The following is a 27,711-nucleotide window of genomic DNA, read 5'->3' as shown; positions in this document are numbered from 1 at the left end:
TATGGCTTCATCTTGACGATAGAGGAGGCCGTGGATAGACATATCAGAACGGGAATGGGACGTGGAATTAAAATGTGTGGCCACTGGGAGATCCTGCTTTCTCTGGCGGACAGAGCGTTGGTGTTCAGCTGTAAGGAGTTTGTACATTCTCCCTGTGACCGCGTGTGCTTCCTTTCTCTGCTCAGTTTCCTTCCACGTTCCAAAGACTTGGGTTTAGGGTCAGTGAGCTGTGGGCATGCTGTGTTGATGCCAGAGGAGTGACGACATTTGTCCACGGCATAATCCTTGCTGATTTGGTTTGATGTACACGGCCACATTTCACTGTATGTTTCGATGTACATGTGACAAACCTTTAAATATAATGTCACATTGTAAAGAAAGTAACACCAACAGTGCCAAGCTCCAACGGGATGTCATTCCATTTTCATACGGGCGTCCCTTGACTGGACTTGAACTCACAGCCTTCTCCAGCTGCTCGGGGCTCTGTGACGTTTACACTGCTCTTCACTGCACTGAGGCTGTGGCCTGCTCCTGCTCTGGCTGCTTTCAGCTTTGTGTCTGAGGACTCACTTTCGCTCTGCACACAGTTTGCTTACTTTCATTGTTTGCACGATTTGCTTTGTTTCTCTTTCTCTCTGAACATGGGGGGTTTTCAGTCTTTTGGGTTTCTTGTTCTGTGGCTGCCTGTAAGGAGTTGTATAGTGTATACAGACCTTGATAATAACTGTACTTTGAACTTTGAAAAACTAGAACCACTCCTGGACTCGAGTTCAAACACCAACATGGTATCTGGGGAATTTAAATTCAGTTCACTAACTACACAAGCAAATCTGGAAAAAGGGGGCTGGTATTAATGGAATTCTCACAAAACAGGTAAATATATTGCCCTCACCTATCACCTGCCGGTGTGTACTCCTTCCACTCCCCCATCCATTCATTCTGGCTTCTTCCCCCTTCCTTTGCAGTCCTCTGAAGGGTCTTGGCCCGAAACATTGGCTATTTACTTCCCTACATAGATGCTACCTGAGTTCCTCCAGCATTTTGTATGTTGCAATATATTGTCCATCTGTGGATGGGGTCTGTCGAGTACACTCACAAAAATGTTGTTTACTCTTATTTGCCCACTGAACTGTCTCAGAAAGACCTTTAGTTCAAGACAATTAAGAATTGAGTGGCAAAGTACCTTTCTGGCCAATAAATCTGAGTTTCATGGCTGGGTAAGTCAAAGGACTGGTCTCTGCTTTGGAACACACACAAAATGGAGGAACTCAACAGGTCAGGCAACATCTATGGAGAGGAATGTTTTGGGTCAAAACCCTTCACCAGGACTGGAAAAGAAGGGGGAAGCCAGACTAAAATGGTGGGGGCGAGGGGAATGCGTACAAGCTGGCGGGGGATAGTGGGAAGGTGTGTGGGTGGAGGAGGGGGGAATGAAGTGAGGAGCTGGGAGGTGATTGGTGGAAGAGGTAAAGGGCTAAAGAAGAAGGAATCTGATAGGAGGGAAGAGTGGACCATGGGAGAAAGGGAAGAAGGAGGGGCACCAGAGGAAAGTGATGGGCAGCTGAGGAGAAAAAAGAGTAAAAGGGGAGCCAGAACGGGGAATGGAAAAAGAGAGAAAAGGCAGGGAGAGAAATGTCCAGAAGTTAGAGAAATCAATGTTTGTGCTGTTAGGTTGGAGGTTTTCTAAACAGAATATGAGGTGTTGCTCCTTCAGGACCTCATCTTAAATGGGCACACACTTTTTTCCCCCTCTATCATCTAGCATTGACGATGAACTAAAGGACCGTTGTTAACCTCAGGTAGTATTTAAGTGGACAGTTTATGTGGTAGCCTTCTCCCAAGATCCATCATGACCAAAGAAGAAATGTCCTCTACTTCATTGAGAAACATGGAGGCTCGTCCAATTTTTTAAATCGCTTTGCATGCTGTTGACCTCACTGGTGAGGCTGGTGGTTAATGCTGAGTTACCTGCCAGCACATGAACCCTGCCCTCTGTTTGATAATATTTTTACCTGTTCGGTAAAACTGAAGAGATTACAAGGCACTATCTGAGGGCAATCACTTCAGAGCCAATCATATCGATGTGGGACTGGAGTCACACTTTGGCCAAATTTTTGTCCCAGTGAGCTCAGTGGGTTTCTGTGACGTCCCAGCAGCTTAATGAACATCAGTCACAGCACCAGATTTCCAATTCCATGTTATTTAGTTAAAATCTGAAGTTGTTATTCAACTTGCATCTCATGTTTTTTTTTCAGTCTAGAAAGCACATCCACTTGTTTAACCAGGAAAATTGGTTTTTTTTTACTTCTTTTGTTCGGCCACCCTCTCAAGGAATTGTGGTAGCTTAGCCCAGCGGTCCCCAGCCACCGGACCGCAAAGCATGTGCTCCCGGGCCGCAAGGAAGCGATATGATTTGGCGATAGGAGTCAGCTGCACTTTTCCTCATTCCCTGTCACGCCCACTGTTGAGCCATTACGCATGCGAGGTCATTACTCGCGTGTCATCCATTTCAGCGTGGGAAGGAGATCAACTCCTCGAGCTTGCAAATGACGGCGGGCTGAAAAGTATGTTTGACATAACATCTCTGCCGGCATTCTGGATCAAAGTCAAGGCTAAAAATCCTGAGATAGCCACGAAAGCACTGAAAACGTTGCTTCCATTTCCAACATATCTGCAACGAATGCAACGAAAATTAAATTGCGGAATAGACTGGACATAAGGAACCCCCTTCGAGTATCATTGTCTCCCATCACCTCTTGATAGGACCGTATCGTTGCAGGGAAACAAGCCCAGGGCTCCCACTGATTCAGCGATATTGGTGTGTTGCAATGATTTTATATGTTCATACGGGGAAAATATGTGCTGTGTGTTTAATATGCAAACATTACTTAAAATGTTATGATGCTATTGACTTATATAACCATATAACAATTACAGCACGGAAACAGGCCATCTCTCCCCTTCTAGTCCGTACTGAACGCTACTCTACCTAGTCCCACCGACCTGCACTCAGCCCATAACCCTCCATTCTTTTCCTGTCCATATACCTATCCAATTTTTCTTTAAATGATAATATCAAACCTGCCTCTAACACTTCTACTGGAAGTTCGTTCAACACTTACTTCAAGCTCCCCTGATAATTGACTTATCACTATATTCATGCGAGGAAAATATGCGCTGTGTGTTTAATATTAAATTCGTTAGATAAATCCTTTTAGAAGTGAAATTGAGTGTATTAGCCACTTATCACCGATATTCCGGTTGTGATTAACCCCCCACCCCCCCCTTACAGAATCGCCAAAAACGATTTGTGGAAAAAAATATCGTACACACATGCGCGCTGTTACCCGCGCAAGGCTTCATGGTCATTGTAGTCTATCTCGGGGTAAACCCAGCGTATTTGACTGCTACTCTTGTCCGTTGGCAACCCTACCACCACCACCACCCCCCCCCCCAGTTGGCCGGTCCACAAGAATATTGTCAATATGAAACCGGTCCGCAGTGTGAAATAGGTTGGGGACCCCTGGCTTAGCCTGTGCTGCCTATACTCATAACATAAGGCATTGTAACATTTAAGGTAACTTTCCTAAGTAAAAGTAGTTATAAATTGACTTGAACTTTGACCGATGTAGGCTACAGATCTTTAACAAATCTTAAGATTTTCATCTCTGCCTTTGAGTCACTCCACGCTTCCAAATTCTGTAAACTGCAGTAACCTCCCACTGACATACGTTGTGAAATTTAGTTATTTTGTGGCAATACACAAACAATTACTATAAATTACAATCAAACAATAAATATGTATATAAATAGTGCAAAAGAGGAATGGTGAGGTGTTCTGACTTATCCCCTTCCTTCTCAGTCCTGATGAAGGGTCTCAGCCCGAAGCGTCGCCTGCTTACTCTTTTCCATAGACGCTGCCTGACCTGCTGAGTACTTCTGGCATTTTGTGTGTGTATCGCATAGTAAGGCAGTGTTCATGGATTCATGGCCCACTCAGAAGTCCAATGGCAGAGGGGAAGAAGCTGTTCCTAAAATGTTGAATGTGCATCTTTCGGCTCCCGTAGCTCCTCCCTGATGGTAGTAATGAGAAGAGGCCATGCCCGGGATAGAGAGGGATTTCAGTGATGGATGCTACCTCCTTGAGTACACCTTTGAAGATGCCTTTGATGGTGGGGAGGGTTGTGTCTGCGGTGGAGCTGTCTGATTCTATAACTCTCCGCAGCTTCGTTCAATCCATGCACGTTGGAGCCTCCGCTGTAGAATCCCCTCCATACACCTCCAGTCCTCTGTAGTTTAAGAACTTGCCTATTTGAACAAGCTTCCATCGGCTCTCCAAGCAACCTCCTATCCAAGTCGGCATTCGATGCTGCCTGCTAACACTCCTTTGTAGGAACCCTGAGATTTTTGACGATATTGGAAGCGCTGCACCAAAGCAAGTTGTGTGCCTGTTGCATTATAATTGAAGCATGCTCTCAATATGAAATGCCAACTGAGGATGTACTTTGAGGTAGCAGTATGTACGTGTCTCAGACATCAGTGCAACTGGTGTTTGGTAAGCTGTGCTTGTTCATGAAGACAGCATCTCACGCTATGTGCTAATCATTTATTCCAGTCTCTCCGGATGAGGGTGAACCCTCTGTTCCTCATGGTCCCAGCGACTGTTGTGTGCTCCTATGCTTTCATGCTGCCGATATCAACGCCTCCAAATTCCATTGCGTTTGCCACAGGCCACCTAAAGGTCAAGGATATGGTATGTACGATTTATCTTGTAGCCTCTGAGCCAAAGTGGGCATTTCATTGATGGAATTTCTATCTGTTGTGTATGTGACCTGGTTACACAACGATGTTATTAATAAAAATGCTGGAGATGGGAGTTAGGTTTCATGGTTTTTTACTGTCAGAATTCGAACTCGACACACACGTACAGATCAATACACGCCTAATAGCGCATGCTCAATATGTGCCTAATAGCGCATGCAACAACGTGTTACTAAAACATAAAGTAGTCCCTTATTATAATGTAGGCTATACGGTACACTCCTCCCCTTTTACTTTAATAGTGTATCAACTGTTTTTTTACTGGGGCATTATGCTAAGCAAATATGTTTACCCTTAACATACAAATGCCTACCATTTGTTTACTTAGCAACTTAATTATATCAAATTATAACAAGGTAATGTAATAATATCGAATTATAACAAGCCTTTTTTTAAACTTTTGGTCTAAGGCCCATTTATAACTCAAGTCTCTGGGGGAGGTCTTCTCTAGATTGTCCGGCACTGAAGCAAATAGGTCTTCACTCTATTGTCTGGAATAAGTTGAACAATCCACAAATTGGTAGGTTCCAGCCATAAAGAGTAGTCACCTCCATCTTGCAAAGATGACAAAAGCAAAGTGAAATCCGTGAAAAGGTGAATGTTATTCTTAAAAATATGTACAATCATCAAAACTGAGATGGTATTGGAAAGTGTCTTCAAATAGTGTGTTCTTCAGTCTGTCAATAAACTTGTTTGTTTTAATACAGATTTCCATACAAAAGTCATGAAAAGTTGACCTCTGAGCATAGGGAGTTAAGAAGGTGTGTGCCTCCAACTTGCTAAGAGTTCTAGGCAGCAGATCACCTCCTCTGTGCAGCTGTCCTAGATATACACGCATCTTTGTGCTATCACTGTCTTCCTTACACATATCTCATTTGTTCCAACTGAGCTAATTACACAGCCAATCTTCGTATTCTCCTTAGATTCCAAATAGTTAGCCTGACCTTTATGATACCATCTCTTATCGTAATATAACTTTCCATCTTCTATTCCTGCTTCATCTCTTTGTGCTGGTGATTCAGCAGGAATGCTGGGAAGATGCTCAGGAGAAGACGGAGATGATGGACTTTTCAGAGATTTAAGCTTACTGAGAGTTCACAGATCTTCCATTATCTGTTAATCTGTTAGCAAGTAATTTAACTGCGCAGGTGCAGGTTTTCGTCTTTTGTCTGTAACTGGACCGGGGTCATTAGGCCTCCTCCTTAGTTTCCTAGTCATTATTGGCTTTACCGCCATAGAATCTCCTGTGAGTCCCATTCTTAGCATCTCATTCTCAATCATCTTTTTCTTTTCTTCTAACTCTATCTTTTTATCTTCAAATTCCTTCACAGCTACTTTTTTCTATTTAATATCATTCCTTTCCACTTGTTCTGTCTCCAGTTGCAGAAAGAGCTCTGCATTTCATTTGAGAGATGTCTTTTGAGAGATGTCAATTTCTCCTGGTACATCTGCTCTTTTACTTCTAGGAGGTCTTCATCATCCTGCTTATTGGCAATATCTATCTCCCTTACATCCTCTGTATCTTCATCTGAGTCGCAGCCACGGATACCGCATTCGTCCTCATCGTTGATGCTGTCTAGCTCCTCATCGTTGTAATAGTCGACAATGGGTGAGAGGAGAGCTGCGGACATCTTCCCTGCCAAGTTGTCCTCCTTTGTTGATACATCTAGTGCCTTGATGGTGTGCCAATCCAACTGGATTTTCCTGAGCCATTCACGTCCCAGCAACAGTGGTCCTCCCTTTTTCAGTACATAGAGGTTCATCTGCTGAGCTTTGTCTCCGTAGGTCTCTGTCACTTTAATTTTACCTTTGGGATGCACTTTCTGTCCTGTGTAAGTCTTTAGCAGTAGTTTAGTTCATTTCAGAGGTATGTGAGCAGTCATTTGTAGTCGTGTACAGAGATCACTGTTAAAGCTGAGCCTGTTCCCAACTCCATTTTCAACCTCACGCCTGCCACTTGTGGAGTGATCCATATTACTCTTCGATCATCTGTCCCTTTCACGCTGTGAAGTTTCAAACAGGACAATTCACTTTTGTCTGAGTCATTTTCATCAGAACTGCTTTCTTCCATTTTGTGTACATTGTTGTATTTTCCTTTCTGAAGTTCCTTGTTTCTCTGTATTTTGTCCTTTTTCTGCTGTTTACTAGCTTTGCATACTCTGCCAGTGTGACCCTGTTTGCCGCAGTTTCTGCATTCTTTGTCTTTAAACCAACAGTCATCAGGGTCATGTGACCTGTTCCCACAATGGTAATGTTTCTTTCCTTCATTTCTGTTCAGCATGTTCCCACAACGGTAACATTTCTTTCCTTCCTTTCCGTTCAGTGACACTTTATTTGTAGCATATTCCAGAGATTTTTGTTGTATCTCTGAAGCACCCCGTGCTGCTGTTTCCATTGATATTGCAATGTTCAACGCCTTCCTAATGTAAGATCTTTTTCACACAGGAGGTTCTTCTGTGTGGTTTCACAGTGCATGCCACACACTAACCTGTCCCTCAATGCATCCGATAGACAGCTCCAAATTGACAATGTTTTGATAATTTGCGCAATTCAGCACAATATTCAGAAATGCTTTCATTTTTGCTCTGATTCCATTTGTGTAATTTAAATCTTTCAGCAATGACTAGTGGTTTGGGGTTTAGGTGCTGTTGGAGAGTGTCTACTATTTGCTTGAACGTTTTGTCAGCTGGCTTTTCAGGGGTTAACAAACTCCGTAGCAGCCCATGTGTTTTTGCTCCCATAATAGTGAGTAAGATGCTGGCTTTCTTTACATCATTAACACCGTTAGCCTCACAATATAACTCCACTCCCTCAGTGTAAGTTGCCCAGTCTTCAATGCCACTATCAAATGTTGTAATGATTCCAATCATCACTATTTTTGTTATGTTAATTTAGCCCCATTTTACCCTTGTTTTCTTTTTGACTCACGTGTCCTTTCTGCTACGAGCTCACTCCGTCTTGATGCATGTGTCGCTCCTTTTTATCTCCCCTCTGGGGCAGGCAGACCCTCAACCTCTGGGGGTCAGCACTGGCTGTGGTCTCACCTAGATGTGCTGCGGCTACAACTGTGTCTCTTAGTCTTCTAACATTCCCGACCCCGGCTGTGCTCCAGCTTCCTTTCTGACTCGCATCCGCACTCTGCCTCCTTCTCCCGCTCCTTGGTTTTTTCCTTGTGCTCTTCTTCCGAGTGTCATTATCAACTAAAACCCGGCGTTATGATAAGATGTAGGTTCATTAACCTCGTCGCCAATTTGTTGTGTATGTGGCCTGGTTACACAACAATGCCATTAGTAAAAAAACACTGGAGACGGGAGCTAAGTTTCATGGTTCTTTACTGGCAGAATTCGAACTCGACACACACGTACAGATCAATATGCGCCTAATAGCGCATGCAACATGTTACTAAAACATAAAGTAGTCCCTTATTATAATGTAGGCTATATGGTACACTATCCAAATGAGTCAGAATCGGGTTCAATATCACTGGCACATGTCATGAAATTTGATGTCTTTGCCGCAGCAGTACATTACAATATATTTTAATAAAAGAACTGTGAATTACAGTAAGTATAAGTACATTAAATAGTTAAATTAAAGAAGTAGTCATCATCGTCGTGGCTATCCCTCGAGGTCGAGAATGATGGTCTTCATTCCATACAGAGCGAAGATGCCTGTGCGTGTATTTGTTTAATGTGTACTTGATGTTGCACTCCAAGAAGCACACAATACTTCACAAAACAACCAACTGATTCCAATGGCATGGAAACCACGATGATTGGAGCTGATGGATTTGATGCAGCCTTCATCCGCCTTCACAGTCAATGAGTTCGAAGTAACTTCATCTGCCTGTTCCACTGTTGAGGTCTTGGTTGGATTGTTCTTTGTCAGGGACCTCACCCTCCACCTTACCACCATGGGTGACCCCACCAGGAGCATAGCTCCAGACGGCATCACTCTCGGGATCATAGGACCACACAAGCCTCTCCACCGCGACAAGGTGACAATCCACGGAGAAGTAAAGAAGTAGTACCAAAAATAGAAATAAAAAAGTAGTGAGGTAGTGATCATGAGTTCATTGTCCATTCAGAAATCAGATGGCAGAGGGGAAGAAGGTGTTCCTGAATCGCTGAGTGTGTGTCTTCAGGCTCCTGTACCTCCATCCTGATGGTAGCAATGAGAACAAGGCATATCCTGGGTGATGGGGTCCTTAATGATGGGTGCTACCTTTTTAAGGCATCGCTCCTCGAAGATGTCCTGGATGCTGGTGAGGCTGATGCTCGTGATCAGCTAGCTGACCTTACAACTCTCTGCAGCTTATTTCAATCTTGTGCAGTAGTCCCCTCGTCCCCTACCAGATGGGGATCTGGTAAGGTCGATGCAGCCAATGCATAAAATTGTGGCACGAAGCAGTAGACGTGATGTATTTGGATTTTCAGAAGGACTTTGATAAGGAGCCGCACAAGAGGCTGCTTAGCAAGGTAAGAGCCCATGGAATTACAGGGAAGTTACTAGCGTGGGTGGAGCATTAGCTGATCGGCAGAAAATAGAGAGTGGGGTTTCACAGGAGTCAGTGTTGGGACCATTACTTTTTACGATGTATGTCAATGATTTGGACTACAGTATTAATGGATGTGTGGCTAAATTTGGCAATGATACAAAGATAGGTGGAGGAGCGGATAGTGTTGAGGAAACAGACAGCCTGCAGAGAGACTTAGGTAGTTTAGGGGAATGGGCAAAGAAGTGGCAAATAAAATACAATGTCGGAAAGTGTATGGTCATGCACTTTGGTGGAAGAAATAAACAGGCAAACTATTATTTAGATGGGGAGAGAATTCAAAATGCAGAGATGCAAAGGGACTTGAGAGTCCTTGTGCAAGGTACCCTAAAGATTAACCTCCATGTTGAGTCAATTGTGAAGAAGGCGAATGCAATGTTGGCATTCATTTCAAGAGGTACATAATATAAGAGCAGGGATGTGATGTTGAGGTTCTATAAGGCAATTGTGAGACCTCACTTGGAGTATTGTGTGCAGTTTTGGGCTCCTTATTTTAGAAAGGATATACTCACATTGGAGAAGGTTCAGAGAAGATTCACGAGAATTATTCCAGGAATGAAAGAGTTGCCGTATGAGGAACGTCTGGCAGCTCCTGAGCTGTATTCCTGGAGTTCAGGAGAATGAGGGAGGATCTCATAGAAACATTCCGAATGTTAAAAAGCCTGAACAGGTTAGATCTGGCAAAATTATTCCCCATGGTCGGGGATTCTAGGACAAGAGGGCATGACTTCAGGATTGAAGGACGTCCTTTTAGAGCTGAGATGCGGAGAAATGACTTTAGTCAGAGGGTGGTAAATCTGTGGAATTTGTTGCCACAAGTGGCTGTGGAGGCTAAGTTATTGGGTGTATTTAAGGCAGCATAGATAGTTTCTTGATTAGCCAGGGCATCAAAGGGTATGGAGTGAAAGCAGGGGAGTGGGGATGACTGGAAGAATTGGATTAGCTCATGATTGAATAGCGGAGCAGCCTCAATGGGCCGAATGGCCTACTTCTGCTCCTATATCTTATGGTCTTATGGATTAATCAGCTACCATGGTGGCACAGTGGTGTAACAAATAGAGCCACTGCCTCATAGCCCCAGTGACCCCATTTCAATCCTGGCATCTGATGATGCCCATACAGAGCTGGGGATTCCCAACCTTAATGCTTAATGGTATTGGTCCATGGCATAAAGGAAGCTTGGGTATAGAGTTTGCAGGTTTTGCCTGTGATAGCATGAGTTTCCCCTGGGTGATTGGCTTTCATGCAAGACATGCAGGCCAGTGGGTTCATTGCCAGCTAGAAATTGCCCTTCATGTGTAGGTCAGTGATAGAACCTGAAGCAAAAACCCACTCGTATGGAAGACTTTAAGGAGGGATATGAGAGGACTTCCAGGGTTTAAGGCCTTGACATTTGAATGCAAAACTTCCAATAGTAAAGTGGTTAAATTCAGGAATTATTAAGAAGTCACAAATGGGAAATACATATATTTTTTTCTCCAATTGTGACTTCTTAATAATCTCTGAATTTAATTGTGTTATTAGTGGCAGTTTTGCTTTCAAATACCATATTATGTTGAAGAGTTCTGAGACTACAGGAGGAAGGTGGTGAAGAAGGCAAATGAAATGTTAGCATTCTTTTCAAGAGGACTTGAATATAAAAGCAAGGATTTAGTCCTGAGGCTTTATAAGGGTCTGGTGAGGCCTCACTTGGAGTATTGTGAGCAGATTTGGGCCCCTTATCTAAGAAATAATGTGCTGACATTGGAGAGGATTCAAAGGGGTTCATGAAAATTATTCTGGGATTGAAAACCTTATCATATGTAGAGTGTTTGATGGCTCTGGCCCTGTACTCACTGAAATTCAGAAGAATGAGTGGGGATCCCATTGAAGCCTATCAAATGTTGAAAGGCCTAAATAAAGTGGATGTGGTGAGGATGTTTCCTATAGTGTGAGAGTCTAAGACAAGAGGACACAGCCTCAGAATAGAGGAACGTCCATTTAGAATGGAGATAAGGAGGAATTTCTTTAGCCAGAGAGTGGTGAATCTGCAGAAGCCGTTGCCACAGGTGGCTGTGGAGGCCAAGTAATTGGGTATATTTAAGGCAAAGGTTGATAATTAGTCAAGGCATGAAGGGATACGGGGAGAAGACAGGGAGATTGGGGCTGAGAAGGAAATGGATCAGTCATGATGAAATGGTGCAGCAGACTTGATGGGCCAAATAGCCTAATTCTGCTCCTATACCTTATGGTCTTATGATCTTATAATGACAACTTTAGAGTCATTCCCTTTTCATGTAGCGGGGATTTAATTCCTGCACATTAATGGGTGCTATGTTATTATAGGGTCATGAATATTGTGAGTCGGTGATTACTGACATTCAACAGAACATCAAGCCACAGGACTGGTATCATCTACATTTGATGATCGTTCCATGATGTACCTTGGGAGGTTTCCTGCACTAATGGGTGCCAGGTTATACTATGTGGACGTCATAAATCAGTGATGACTCTGCATAGAAGGAATCAATGATCACAAAGCAGACAAAATATCTAATGTTCACAATAAATACAAATAGCTTGACTAACACACTGCAAGTTAAAAATTCTTTTCTATCGTCTGTGTAAGTCCCAAATTATTTACTTATGAATGTATTTGGTGAACTTGGCAGATGTTATTAACAGGACAAAACTTGCCTTGGCACTCAGAGTTGTATTCATAATAACCCGATTGACCTTCACATAGCCAATTTTAAACAGATTTGTGATTTAATGGCCAGGCCATGATTCAACAACCTTTGAGAAATAGCATTACTTGTGGTTGATTTAGGGCATTCACTTTTGGACCAGAAAGTCCAGCTCAAGATAGAACACTGCTTATAAACTAAAACTTTAACCAAAAGAAGGTCAATGATTTTTAAAAAGTGAACAGTGATGAGTAAGCAGATTTATGATTCTGCCTCTTTGAACCCATCCACATAATGATCATTTATTGCTGAACAGACTTCTCATGTATTGTAAATGGAGAGTTTGCAATTTTATCCTGCATGAGACACTCAAAGTCATGCTCAATATGTAGTCAGTGGTCCTATCCCTACTGATTTTGGGCATAGAGTAACAAGAAAATATAGCTTCACTTGACTACGAACAAGCAAAATTGTTGAGTAAATTGATAATACTTAATGGATGATTGTAGAATTAGTAGACATGATCTCACATTAAGTTTTGGCCATTTGACAGAGGGTAACATAATTATAAGAGGCATAGATTGAGTGGATAGCCAGAGACTTTTCCAAGGGTGGAAATCCATCATGGAAGATCGTCACCACCCAGGTAATGCTCTTTCCTCGCTGCTGCCATCAGGTAGAAGGTGCGGGAGCCTCAGAACCCGCAGTACCAGCTTCAAGAACAGTTACTACCCCTCAACCATCAGGCTCTTGAACAAAAGAGGATAACTACACTCATCCATTGACCTGATCCCACAACATGTGATCTCACTTTAAGGACTCTTTATCTTGTTATTTCATGCTCTTGTTATTTATTGCTATTTATTTATATGTGCATTTACACAGTTTATCTTCTATGCTCTAGCTCTTTCATTGATCCTATTTACGGTGACTATTCTATAGATTTGCTGAGTGTGCCCACAGAAAAATGAATCTCAGAGTTGTATGTGGTGACATATATGTAGTCTGATAATAAAACTTACCTTGAACTTTGAAATGGCTAATACAAGGAGCATAACTTTAAGGTGATAAGAGGAAATTATAAGAGGGAGGTCAGAGGTAAGTTTATTTACACAGAGACTGGTGGGTTCGTGGAATGCATTACCAGGGGTGGTGGTAGAGGCAGATACATTAGGAGGCACTTAATGAAAATCTTAGGTAGGCACATGGATGATAGAAAAATGGAGGGCTATATAGAAAGAAAGGGTTAGATTGGTCATAGAGTAGGTTAAAAGGTCAGCACAATATCAAGCTGTAGTGTTCTATATTCTAAATAGGATTGAAGTGAGGTAAATGTTTGCAATCAGGTTGTTGTATGCCTTTGGAATTCTCTATTAGAAGGGAAATGTAGATGCTCAGTCATATTCAAGACAAGGAAAGCAAGGAATATTGGGATCAAGTGGGAAATGGAGTTGAGATACTGGAGCAGTCATGATTTTGTTGAATGGCAAATGAGGTTCAGCCTTTTTGCTATATTGAAAGAATTTAATCACATAATCACAAATAAGGAGTGACTGAACAATGGGAGTCAAGAAGGAAAAATGGTAGACAGTGAATCTTCAGAGGTGGCTTTGGGAGGAGGATTGGGTGTTGAGAATGATTGAAGAATGAACCACAGTGTCATAGAGGGAACTGGCTCTTTGGAATGCTGAATATGCATCTGGAGAGGGGGTAAGAGTTTTGGGGGAGCTGAAGCACTTGGTGTTGATATTATGCTACAGGTTCCAGTGGATCGGAAAATAGCAGATGTAAATCTTTTATCCAAAAGGGGAAGGAGACAGAAAACTGGAAACGACAAGTCAGTTATTTAACAATTACTTAATATTTGAAGCTGTTGATAAAGACACCATTAGAGAGTACTTAGAAAAATGCAAAAGTAATCGAGCAAATACAAATATTGATATTAGAACAATCATGTTTGACCAGTTTATTTGCATTCATTGAAAAGTAACACCTGCTATGGATAAGTGGGAACCAGAAATTTTCTTTCTTTTGAAGTCCAGAAGGCATTTGATAAGGTGATAAGTCAAAGGTAATTGAAAAAAATGTTTTCAAAGCCCAAGGTGTAGGAGCTAACATGTTGATGGAAACAGAAGCCCTGCTGGTTAATGAGAAACAGAAAGAAGCATAAATGGATCTTTTTTGCTAACTGACAAGATGATATGGGTGGTGAATCATATGAATTTACGCTGAAGCTTTAGTTTACACTTTCTCTGAGTGACTTGGACAGTTCGGACTTTACTCCCCGGAGTGTAGGAGAATGAGGTGAGATTTGATGGAGGTATACAAAATTATAAGGGGTATATAGATAGGGTAAAGGCAAGCAGGCTTTTTCCACAGAGGTTTGGTGGGACTAAAACTAGAGTTCATAGCTTAAGGGTGAAGGGTGAAATATTTAAGGGTGAAAGGTGAAATATTTAAGGGGAACTCAAGGGGAATGTTCTTCACTCAGAGGGTGGTGCAAGTGTGGAATGAGCTGCCAGTGAAAGTGGTGGATGCGGGTTTGATTGCAACATTGAAGAGAAGTTTGGATAGGTACTTTGATGGGAGGGGTATGGAGGGTTATGGTCCAGGTACGGGTTGATGTGACTAGGCAAAATAACAGTTTGGCACAGACTAGATGGGCCAATGGGCTAGCTTCTCTGCTGTAGTGCTCTAGGACTCTATGTCAGGAATTGAAACAATTAACACTAATCCAATCCTTCTCCCGAGGAGGGTGGGAGAGAGGCTTGTTTTGCTGTTGTCTTCTGGTTCATTGTTGTTGTTGCTGCTCGTTGTATGTTGGTTCTGCATTCTGCCAAGCATTGTGGCATAGCATGATGGCGCTGGGAGGTGTGGCGACACTTACGGGCTGCCCCCATCACATCCTTGGGCTGTGTTGGTTGTTCACACAAACGATGCATTTCAATGTTCATGTGATAAATCTGATGCAATCTTCTTGCCTATTTAAGGACCTGTCTAAAAGTCTTGTGGGTGTGATCGTTGTATCTGGTTCTGCCACCTCCTTTGACAGCACATTCCAAATATCAACCACTCCCTAAAATATTTTATGTCTCAAACTCCTTTCCTTCAGGTATTCAGGAATAGCTTCTTTCCCTCTGCCATCAGATTGCTGAATGGACATTGAACCCTAAACAGTAACTCACACTTTCTTTTTCCTTTCACACAACTTAGTTAATTAACTTTTTAAATATATATACTTACTGTGATTTAATAATGTTTTAATTATGTATTGCATCGTACTGCTGTGTAATAATAACAAACGTTACGACTTGTGCCAGTGATATTAAACCTGATTCTGACTTGGATTCTCACTTTAAGCCGATGTGCCTATGGTGCTGCTACAAGTAAGTGTTTCATTCTACCAGAACACACACATAGCTGTGCATACAATAATAAACTCAACTTGACTTTGAAGACCTCTTGTTTTTGATTCCTCCCCCAGCCCCCACACCAAACCACCATGGGAAAGTGACCGTAGGCTTGATATCTAGACTATAAGATACAGCAGCAGAATTAGGCCAGATTGCTCCGCCATTCCATCTTGCTGATTTATTATCCCCATTGCCCTGCCTTCTCCCCATAACCTTGACACCCTTACTAATCAAGAACCCATCAACCTCCACTTTAAATATACCCAATGACTTGGCAATGAATTCCACAGATTCACCACTCTTTGTAAAGTGGTGGAAATTTACTAAGGGCGACTTCCTAACATTGCCAGCCTCTCTGCTATCGATTCTCTCTTCAAAGGCATGTGTGGAGAGCAGATCAATCCTCTTACTAATCAGGCAGGAGGTGCTATAGTGTGACAGTGCAGTATTACAATCAAAGCGCACCTTGAACACCTCCAAACCTTGCTGAGGATTGGAGGCTTGCATGCTTTAATGACTCGGGGAGCTATGTCAGCTGGAGTCAAGGCTTTATGCTTTGGCTCTTGGTAGGGTTACCCATTTACCCATGCCAAAAAGGTCAAAGGGTAGAGGCCAGACTAAGAGTAGATCACCAGACCTCCAAGTTCGGAGGTTCAGCTTAGGGCTAACCACCCTGAATGGTAAAACAAAGCTGTTACAGAAAGAGCAATGAAGAATCCTTCTACATCTGAGTGGCCATGAACAGAGAATGAGGACCTTCATAGCTGCCCTAAACACCAGCCACAAAATAGCCAGTAAGTAAGTACACCTTGAACAGTTCATTCAGTTCTCATTACCAGGGGAACAAGGAAATCCTGTCAATTCTCGATGGAGGAAAATGGCCACACATGCCTCAGTGTAAAGAGTCCTTCTTTATGCATCACCTAACCATTTCCATCCTCCCCTATCAATACACTTGTCACCGACATTGGTGCTCAATATGTCCAACAGAAATGCCTGCAGACATTTTGAGCCATGTTCTTATCGCTTTCTTAGAAGTTTGTGTAGATTTGGCATGTCATCTAAAACTTTGACAAACTTCTATAGATGCACTGTGGAGAGTATTCTGACTAGTGGCATCATAGCTTGGTATGGAAATATCAATGCCCAGGAATGGAAAAGTCTCACCCAGTCCATCATGGGGAAAGCCCTCCCCATTATTGGGCACACCTACGAGGAGCGCTGCCACAAGAAAGCAGCTTCCATCATCAAGGACACCTCCCATCCAGGCCATACTCTCTTCCCACTACTACTACTACTACTACTACTGGACCAGGGGTACGGGAGCCTTGGGTCCCACACCACCAGGTTGAGGAGTAGTTATTACCATTAAACTATCAGACTCCTGAACCAGTGTGAATAACTTCACTCACCTCAACTCTGAACTGATTTCACAACCTAAGGACTCTTTACAACTCGTGTTCTCAGGATTATTCGTTTTATTTATTATTAATTGCACAATTGGTTTTCTTTTGAACAATGATTGTTTGTTAGACTTTGTTACTTATAGTTTCTCAGAAAGTACTTCTTTACTTTCCTGTAAATGCCTGTGAGAAAATGAATCCCAAGATAGTATTTGGTGACATATACATACTTACTTTACTTTGACTATGACTTTATCACTTTGCTCTCAGTATTTTAGAGTCAACAGTGCTTTTAACTTTGTAACAAAAGGAGTTACTTTACATAGCACTAATCGACTGGATCTGTTTTTTGCAGGTAAGATCCGGGTTTGTCATGAACATCATGGGGATTCTCCTGCTTATGGTAGCTGTGAACACGTGGGGTTACTACTTGTTCGATTTGTCCACCTATCCCAAGTGGGCAGAGCCTATGCAAAACCTCACTCACATCTCCCTGAATGGCACTGCGTAATATATGGCACCGTAGGTTGCAAACCTTGTGAGAAGCAAAGTAACATTGAGGTTGTGAAGCAACACTCTCAAGGTTAGATCGGCCCCAACTGTGCAAAATGACCTGAAGAATTTACAGATCTTACACATATTTTAATGAATATGAACTAATGATTTTTATATTGAATATAAAATGATAATTGTAAAAAGTTATTTTCAGAGGTATTGTCATTAATAATCATTATTAAAATGCACTGAAGATGGAGAATGGAGAAACCTCATATTTAAAAGTGTTGAATTCAAAAGTCAAGAGGTTATGTTAGAACTTTATAAAACTCTGGTTGGGCCACATCTGGAGTATTGCATACACTTCCACTCACCTCACTATAGGAAGTCTCTTGAAGATGCAGAAAAGGTTTCCCAGGATTCTGCCTAGTTTAGAGTGAATGTGCTATCATGAGAGGCTGGATAAACTTGGGTTGTTACCTCTGGAGTGCCAGTGGCTGAGGCGAGATCGGACAGAGGTTTATAAGATTATGAAAGGCATAGAAAGAGTAGACAGGAAGTATCTGTTTTCCCAGGGTAGAAGTGTCTAATACCAGAGGGCATGCTTGAAGGTGAGAGGGGGTAGGTTCAAAAGGGATGTGAGGGGTGTGTGTTTTTTATTCAGAGTATGGTGGATGCCTGGTCTGGTGGTAGAGACAAATGCATTAGAGGCTTTTAAGACATGTTTAGACACATGGATATGAAGAAGATGGAGGGATCTGGATATTGTGTTGGTTGGAGGGATTAGTTTTTGGCCATTTTTGATTTACTTTTTAGCTAGTTTGACACAACATTGAGGGCCGAATGGTCTGTTTCTGTGCTGTACTGTTCTATGTTAAACTCCCTCTATTACACAGCCAGCAGGCGGAATAACATTTCTATCTATTGATGGGAATTCAGCAAGGCAAGAATTTCCAAGCAGGTTTGACCAGGCTCTCTGATTTAACATTGTAACATGATTAATGAGATTGAGCATGGTTTATATTTTTACTTTTAGGGTTGAAAGGTTCTCCGTGACATTTGTGAGGAACTGCTTAATTAACACATTCATTTAGATGGCTGTTGTGTATGTGGCCTGGTTACACACAATACTATTAATAAAAAAGCAGGAGATGGGATTTAAGTTTCATGGTTCCTTACTGGCAGAATCCAAACTCGGCACACACGTACAGATCAACACGCGTCTAATAGCTCATGCTCAATACGCACCTAATAGCGCATGCAACGACGTGTCACTAAAACATCAAGTAGTCCCTTATTATAATGTAGGCTATACGGTACACTCCTCCCCTTTTATTTTAATAGTGTATCAACTGTTTTTTTACTGGGGCATTATGCTAAACAAATATGTTTACCGTTAACATACAAACGCCTACCATTTGTTTACTTAGCAACTTAATTATATCAAATTATAACAAAGTAACGTAATAATATCGAATTATAACAAGCCTTTTTTTTACTTTTGGTCTAAGACCCATTTATAACTCAAGTCTCTGGGGGTGGGGGGTCTTCTCTAGATTGTTTGGCACTGAAGCAAATAGGTCTTCACTCTATTGTCTGGAATAAATTAAACAATCCACAAACTGGCAGGTTCCGCCATAAAGAGCAGTCACCTCCATCTTGCAAAGATGACAAAAGCGAAGTGAAATCCGTGAAAAGGTGAATGTTATTCTTAAAAATATGTACAATCATCAAAACTGAGATGGTATTGGAAAGTGTCTTCAACTAGTATGATCTTCAGTCTGTCAATAAACTTGTTTGTTTTAATACAGATTTCCATATAAAAGTTGACCCCTGAGCATAGGGAGTTAAGAAGATGTGCACCCCCAAATTTCTGAGAGTTCTAGGCAGCAGATCACCTCCGTATAATGAAGACTCCTCTGTGCAGCTGTCCTGGATATATACACATATTTATGTTATCACTTGTCTTCCTTACCCATATTAGATTAGATTATGAGGACACGCAGTCCTCTTTTATTGTCATTTAGTAATGCATGCATTAAGAAATGATACAAGGTTCCTTCAGTGTGATATCACAGAAACACAAGACAGACCAAGACTGAAAAACTGACAAAAACCACATAATTATAACGTAGTTACGACAGCGCAAGCAATACCATAATTTGATAGAGAACAGACCATGGGCAGGGTAAAAAAAAGTCTCTTGAAAGTCCCATCATCTCATGCAGACGGTGGAAGGAAGAAAACTCTCCCTGCCATCAGCTTCCAGTGCCGCAAACTTGCCGATGCAGCATCCTGAAAGCACCTGACCACAGTCCAACTCTGAGTCCATCCGAAAACTTCGAGCCTCCGACACCGAGCACCGAGCACCATCTCTGCCGAGCGCTTCAACCCCAGCCCCGGCCACCAGCAACAGGCAAAGCCAAGGACTTGGGTCCTTCCCCTCCGGAGATTCTCTATCACACAGTAGCAGTGGCAGCGAACCGGGCATTTCAGGAGTTTCTCCAGATGTTCCTCCGTGCTTCTCACGTCTGTCTCCATCAAATCAGAATTGTGCACGGCACCCTACTTACAAATACCGATATCATTATTGGAGAGGCCGCGCGTGCTGCGTCGCGCCGCCATCTTCTCCTCCCTCCGTTTATTCCAACCGAGCTAATTACACAGCCAATCTTCGAATTCTCCTTAGATTCCAAATAGATAGCCTGACCTTTATGATACTATCTCTTATCATAATTTAACTTTCCATCTTCTATTCGTGCTTCACCTCTTGTGCTGGTGATTCAGCAGGAGTGCTGGGAAGATTAGATTATTGATTATTAGATTATGAGGACACGCAGTCCTCTTTTATTGTCATTTAGTAATGCATGCATTAAGAAATGATACAATATTCCTCCGGTATGATATCACAGAAACACAAGACAGACCAAGACCGAAAAACTGACAAAAACCACATAATTATAACATATAGTTACAACAGTGCAACAGTACCATAACTTGATGAAGAACAGGCCATGGGCACAGTAAAAAAACTTCAAAGTCTCTCGAAAGTCCCACATCTCACGCAGACAGGAGAACGAAGAAAACTCTCCCTGCCATGCCCGACCACAGTCCGATTCTGAGTCGTCCGAAAACTTCAAACCTCTGACCAGCCCTCCGACACCAAGCACCGAGCACCATCTCTGCCGAACGTTTTGACCCCAGCCCCGCCCGCCAGCAGCAGGCAAACCAAGGATTTGAGGCCTTCCCTCCGGAGATTCTCGATCGCACAGTAGCAGTGGCAGCGAACCGGGCATTTCAGAAATTTCTCCAGATGTTCCTCCATGATTCTCACGTCTGTCTCCATCAAATCAGAATTGTGCACGACCCCTATTTAACAGGTACGATATCATTTCACTGGAGAGGCTGCACACGCTTCGTTGCGCCGCCATCTTCTCCTCCTGTCATCAAGGTGCTCAGAAGACGGAGATGCTGGTCTTTTTGGAGATTTAAGCTTATTGAGAGTTCACAGATCTACCATTATCTGTTCATCTGTTAACAAGTAGTTTAACTGCGCAGGTGCAGGTTTTCGTCTTTTGTCTGTAATTGGAGCGGGGTCATTAGGCCTCCTCCTTAGTTTCCCAGTCATTATTGGCTTTACCTCCATAGAATCTCCTGTGAGTTCCATTCTTAGCATCTCATTCTCAATCATCTTTTTCTTTTCTTCTAACTCTATCTTTTTATCTTCAAATTCCTTCACTGCGGCTTTTTTCAATTTAATATCAGTCCTTTCCACTTGTTCTGTCTCCAGTTGCAGAAAAAGCTCTGCATTTCATATTCTTTCCTTGTATTGTTGATCTAGTTTCTTCATCCTTTTCTGATACTCCTGCAAAGTGCCTTCCTGTAACTGCTGTAGCTGTCTTTTGAGAGATGTCAATTCCTCCTGGTACATCTGCTCTTTTACTTCTAGGTAGTCTTCATCATCCTGCTTATTGGCAATATCTGTCTCACTTGCATCCTCTGTATCTTCATCTGAGTCGCAGCCACGGATACCGCATTCGTCCTCATCGTTGATGCTGTCTAGCTCCTCCTCATCATTGTAATAGTCGACAATGGGTGAGAGGAGAGCTGCGGACATCTTCCCCGCCAAGCTGTCCCCCTTTGTTGATGCATCTAGTGCCTTGATGGTGTGCCAATCCAACTGGATTTTCCTGAGCCATTCATGTCCCAGCAACAGCGGTCCTCCCTTTTTCAGTACATAGAGGTTCATCTGCTGAGCTTTGTCTCCGTAGGTCCCTGTCACTTTAATTTTACCTTTGGGATGCACTTTCTGTCCTGTGTAAGTCTTTAGCAGTAGTTTAGTTCATTTCAGAGGTATGTGAATAAACAGTCATTTGTAGGCGTGTACAGAGATCACTGTTAAAGCTGAGCCTATGCCCAATTCCATTTTCAGTCTCATGCCTGCCACTTGTGGAGTGATCCATATTACTTTTCGATCATCTGTCTGTTTCATACTGTGAAGTTGCAGACAAAACAATTCACTTTTGTCTGAGACATTTTCATCAGAACTGCTTTCTTTCATTTTGTATACGTTGTTGTATTTTCCTTTCTGAGGTTCCTTGTTTCTCTGTACTTTGTCCTTTTTCTGCTGTTTACTAGCTTTGCATAATCTGCCAATGTGGCCCTGTTTGCCACAGTTTCTGCATTCTTTGTCTTTAAACCAACAGTCATCAGAGTCATATGACTTGTTCCCACAATGGTAATGTTTCTTTCCTTCATTTCTGTTCAGTGACATTTTATTTGTAGCATATTCCAGAGATTTTTGTTGTATCTCTGAAGCACCCCGTGCTGCTGTTTCCGTTGATATTGCAATGTTCAATGCCTTCCTAATGTAAGATCTTTTTTACCCAGGAGCTTCTTCTGTGTGGTTTCGCAGTGCATGCCACACACTAACCTGTCCCTCAATGTTTCCAATAGACCAGCTCCAAATTGACAATGTTTTGATAATTTGCGCAATTCAGCACAATATTCAGAAATGCTTTCATTTTTACTCTGGTTCCCTTTGTGAAATTTAAATCTTTCTGCGATGACCAGTGGTTTGGGGTTTAAATGTTGTTGGAGAGTGTCCACGATTTGCTTGAACATTTTGTCAGCTGGCTTTTCAGGGGTTAACAAGCTCCGTCACAGCCCGTATGTTTTTGCTCTCATAACACTGAGTAGATGCTGGCTTTCTTTTTATAGAACATAGAACATAGAATAGTACAGCACAGTACAGGCCCTTCGGCCCACAATGTTGTGCCGACCCTCAAACCCTATCTCCCATATAAACACCCACCTTAAATTCCTCCATATACCTGTCTAGTAGTCTCTTAAACTTCACTAGTGTATCTGCCTCCACCACTGACTCAGGCAGTGCATTCCACACACCAACCACTCTCTGAGTGAAAAACCTTCCTCTAATAATCCCCTTGAACTTCCCACCCCTTACCTTAAAGCCATGTCCTCTTGTATTGAGCAGTGGTGCCCTGGGGAAGAGGCGCTGGCTATCCACTCTATCTATTCCTCTTATTATCTTGTACACCTCTATCATGTCTCCTCTCATCCTACTTCTCTCCAAAGAGTAAAGCCCTAGCTCCCTTAATCTCTGATCATAATGCATACTCTCTAAACCATACTCTCTAAACCAGGCAGCATCCTGATAAATCTCCTCTGTACCCTTTCCAATGTTTCCACATCCTTCCTATAGTGAGGCGATCAGAACTGGACACAGTACTCCAAGTGTGGCCTAACCAGAGTTTTATAGAGCTGCATCATTACATCGCGACTCTTAAGCTCTATCCCTCGACTTATGAAAGCTAACACCCCATAAGCTTTCTTAACTACCCTATCCACCTGTGAGACAACTTTCAGGGATCTCTGGATATGTACCCCCAGATTCCTCTGCTCATCCACACTACCAAGTATCCTGCCATTTACTTTGTACTCTGTCTTGGAGTTTGTCCTTCCACAGTGTACCACCTCACACTTCTCCGGGTTGAACTCCATCTGCCACTTCTCAGCCCACTTCTGCATCCTATTAATGTCTCTCTGCAATCTTTGACAATCCTCTACACTATCTACAACACCACCAACCTTTGTGTCGTCTGCAAACTTGCCAACCCACCCTTCTAACCCTACATCCAGGTCATTAATAAAAATCACGAAAAGTAGAGGTCCCAGAACAGATCCTTGTGGGACACCACTAGTCACAATCCTCCAATCTGAATGTACTCCCTCCACCATGACCCTCTGCCTTCTGCAGGCAAGCCAATTCTGAATCCACCTGGCCAAACTTCCCTGGATTCCATGCCTTCTGACTTTCTGAATAAGCCTACCATATGGAACCTTGTCAAATGCCTTTCTAAAATCCATATAGATCACATCCACTGCACTACCCTCATCTATATGCCTGGTCACCTCCTCAAAGAACTCTATCAGGCTTGTTAGACATGATCTGCCCTTCACAAAGCCATGCTGACTGTCCCTGATCAGGCCATGATTCTCTAAATGCCCAGAGATCCTATCTCTAAGAATCTTTTCCAACAACTTTCCCACCACAGACGTAAGGCTCACTGGTCTATAATTACCCGGACTACCCCTACTACCTTTTTTGAACAAGGGGACAACATTCGCCTCCCTCCAGTCCTCCGGTACCATTCCCATGGACAACGAAGACATAAAGATCCTAGCCAGAGGCTCAGCAATCTCTTCTCTCGCCTCCTGGAGCAGCATGGGGAATATTCCGTCAGGCCCCGGGAACTCATCCATCCTAATGTATTTTAACAACTCCGACACCTCCCTTCCCTTAATATCAACATGCTCCAGAACATCAACCTCACTCATATTGTCCTCACCATCATCAAGTTCCCTCTCATTGGTGAATACCGGAGAGAAGTATTCATTGAGGACCTCGTTCACTTCCACAGCCTCCAGGCACATCTTCCCACCTTTATCTCTAATCGGTCCTACCTTCACTCCTGTCATCCTTTCTTTCTTCACATAATTGAAGAATGCCTTGGGGTTTTCCTTTACCCTGCTCACCAAGGCCTTCTCATGCACCCTTCTTGCTCTTCTTAGCCCCTTCTTAAGCTCCTTTCTTGCTTCCCTATATTCCTCAATAGACCCATCTGATCCTTGCTTCCTAAACCTCATGTATGCTGCCTTCTTCCGCCTGACTAGATTTTCCACCTCACTTGTCACCCATGGTTCCTTCACCCTACCATTCTTTATCTTCCTCACCGGGACAAATTTATCCCTAACGTCCCGCAAGAGATCTCTAAACATCGACCACATGTCCATAGTACATTTCCCTCCAAAAACATCATCCCAATTCACACCCGCAAGTTCTAGCCTTATAGCCTCATAATTTGCCCTTCCCCAATTAAAAATATTCCTATCCTCTCTGACTCTATCCTTTTCCATGATAATGCTAAAGGCCAGGGAGCGGTGGTCACTGTCCCCCAGATGCTCACCCACTGAGAGATCTGTGACCTGACCCAGTTCATTACCAAGTACTAGATCTAGTATGGAATTCCCCCTAATCGGCCTGTCCACATACTGTGACTGGAATCCGTCCTGGACACACTTAACAAACTCTGCCCCATCTAAACCCTTGGAACTAATCAGGTGCCAATCAATATTAGGGAAGTTAAAGTCACCCATGATAACAACCCTGTTATTTTTGCACCTTTCCAAAATCTGCCTCCCAATCTGCTCCTCTGTATCTCTGCTGCTACCAGGGGGCCTATAGAATACCCCCAGTAGAGTAACTGCGCCCTTCCTGTTCCTGACTTCCACCCATATTGACTCAAAAGAGGATCCTGCTACATTACCCACCCTTTCTGTAGCTGTAATAGTATCCCTGACCAGTAATGCCACCCCCTTCTCCCCTTTTCCCCCCCTCTATCCCTTTTAAAGCACTGAAATCCAGGAATATTGAGAATCCATTCCTGCCCTGGTGCCAGCCAAGTCTCTGTAATGGCCACTACATCATAATTCCATGTATGTATCCAAGCTCTCAGTTCATCACCTTTGTTCCTGATGCTTCTTGCATTGAGGTACACACATTTCAGCCCTTCTACCTTACTGTCTTTACACCATTTATTCTGCTTCTCTTTCCTCAAAGCCTCTCTGTATGTTAGATCTGGCTTTACTCCATGCACTTCTTTCACTGCTCTATCGCTCTGGGTCCCATACCCCTCGCAAATTAGTTTAAATCCTCCCGAACCATGCTAGCAAACCTACCTGCAAGGATATTGCTCCCCCTCGAGTTCAGGTGCAAACCATCCAATCTGTACAGGTCCCACCTTCCTCAGAAGAGATCCCAATGATCCAAAAATCCAAAACCCTGACCCCTGCACCAACTCCTCAGCCACGCATTCGACTGCCATCTCCTCCAATTCTTACCATCACTGTCACTTAGCACTGGCAGCAATCCTGAGAACGCCACCCTTGACGTCCTGTTCTTCAGCCTTCTGCCTAGTTCCCGAAACTCACACTTCAGGACCTCATCCCTCTTCCTGCCTATGTCGTTGGTCCCAACATGTATCATGACTTCTGGCTGCTTTCCCTCTCGTACCAGGATGTCGTGCACCCGGTCAGAGACATCCCGGACCCTGGCACCCAGGAGGCAACAAACTATGCGGGTGTCCTTCTCACGTCCACAAAATCTCCTGTCTGCTCCCCTGACTATGGAGTCTCCAATGGCGACAGCTCTCCTCTTCTCCGTCCCACCCTTCTGCACCACCGGGTCAGACTCGGTGCCAGAGGCCCTGCCACCGTGGCTCACACCTGGTCGGTCGTCCCCGCCAACAGTATCCAGGACAGTAAACTTATTATCCAGGGGAATGGCTACAGGGGTGCTCTGCACTACCTGTCTGCTCACATTCACTTTGCCCCCTCTGACTGTCACCCAACGACCTGCTTCTGACAGCCTAGGTGTGACTACCTCCCTGTAGCTCTCATCTATGACTGCCTCATTCTCCCTTATGAGTTGAAGGTCATCCAGCTCCTGCTCCAGATTCCTTACACGGTCTTCCAGATCGCCCAGCCGTATGCACTTCTGGCAGATGTGACTCTGCGGGAGAGGGGAGTTCCCCCAAGACTGCCACATCTCACATGAGAGGCACATCACCGTCTCAGGAGACGTTGTAAAAACTAACTGCGAGCAAGCTCGTCCTCCGCCTCTTCTTGTCGAAGCCTCTCGAGTCAAAGCCTCAAAGCTCCACTCCTTCACCGGCCCACTCACTCACTGGCCGCTTTCCACATTAACACCATTAACACCGTTAGCATCACAATATAACTCTGCTCTTTCAATGTAAGTTACCCAGTTTTCAATGACGCTATCAAGCATTGTAGTGGTTCCAATCATTGCCATCTTTGTTAAGTTAATTTAGCCCTGTTTTTCCTTGTTTTCTTTATAGCTAGCTCCTTACTGTCACAGCACGTTTCACTTGACTCACATGACTTTTTTGCTAGCGAAGGTGCACTCCGGCTAGATGTGTATGTCCCTTTATCTCCCTTCTGCGGCAGGCAGACCCTCAGCCCCAGGGGTCAGTGCCGGCTGTGGTCTCGCCTGGACATACTGCGGCTCCGACTGTGTCTCTTGGTCTTCTGACGTTCCCGACTCCGGCTGTGCTCCTGCTTCCTTTCAGGCTCGCGGCCTTGCTCTGCCTCCTTCTCTCGTTCCTTGCGCTCTTCTTCTGAGTGTCATTATCAACTAAAACCCGAGATTACGATAAGATGTAGGTTCATTAACCTCGTCGCCAATTTGTTGTGTATGTGGCCTGGTTACACAACAATACTATTAATAAAAACGCTGGAGATGGGAGCTAAGTTTCATAGTTCTTTACTGGCAGAATCTGAACTCGGCACACACGTACAAATCAATACGTGCCTAATAGTGCATACAACGACGTGTTACTAAAACACAAAGTAGTCCCTTATTATAATGTAGGCTATGCAGTACAATAGCAATAGGTTTCTTTGCAAAAGTGGAAATTATGTGAAGATAAACACTCCGTGGCCATTTTATTAGGTACAGGAATAGAACCCTGGCAGGCTTTTGCTGCTGTAGACAATGTACTTCCAGCTTCAATGACTTGTGCATTCAGAGATGCTCTTCTGCACACCACTGTTGTAATGCATGGTTATTTGAGTTACTGTCACCTCCCTGTCAGCTTGAACCAGTCTGGCCATTCTCCTCTGACCCCTCTCACTTTTCAGATCACAGAACTGCTGCTCACTGGATTTTTTTTGTTTATCATTCCATTCTTTGTAAATTCTGGAGACTGTTGTGCGTGAAAATCCCAGGAGGTCAGCAGTTTCTGAGGTACTCAAAC

At 43.3% G+C, this 27,711-nt stretch overlaps 1 protein-coding gene across 1 annotated transcript in view; it reads left to right on the top strand.

The window, feature by feature from the left end:
• slc13a3 (solute carrier family 13 member 3) overlaps window positions 1-17,560 on the top strand; it is a 64,614-nt gene extending 47,054 nt beyond the window's left edge. The window contains exons 12-13 of the mRNA XM_063041143.1: window positions 4,616-4,753; window positions 17,214-17,560. Coding sequence (XP_062897213.1) covers window positions 4,616-4,753; window positions 17,214-17,369 — 294 coding nt within the window. The 3' untranslated portion in view covers window positions 17,370-17,560. The remainder of the gene's footprint in view (window positions 1-4,615; window positions 4,754-17,213) is intronic.
• The last annotated feature ends 10,151 nt before the right edge of the window (window positions 17,561-27,711 follow it).

The sequence above is a fragment of the Mobula hypostoma genome, chromosome 2, assembly GCF_963921235.1.
Source record: "Mobula hypostoma chromosome 2, sMobHyp1.1, whole genome shotgun sequence".
In the NCBI taxonomy this organism is placed as follows: Eukaryota; Metazoa; Chordata; class Chondrichthyes; order Myliobatiformes; family Myliobatidae; genus Mobula; species Mobula hypostoma.
The sequence above is the reverse complement of the archived record's forward strand: the minus strand, read 5'-3'. Positions and strand labels throughout refer to the sequence as shown.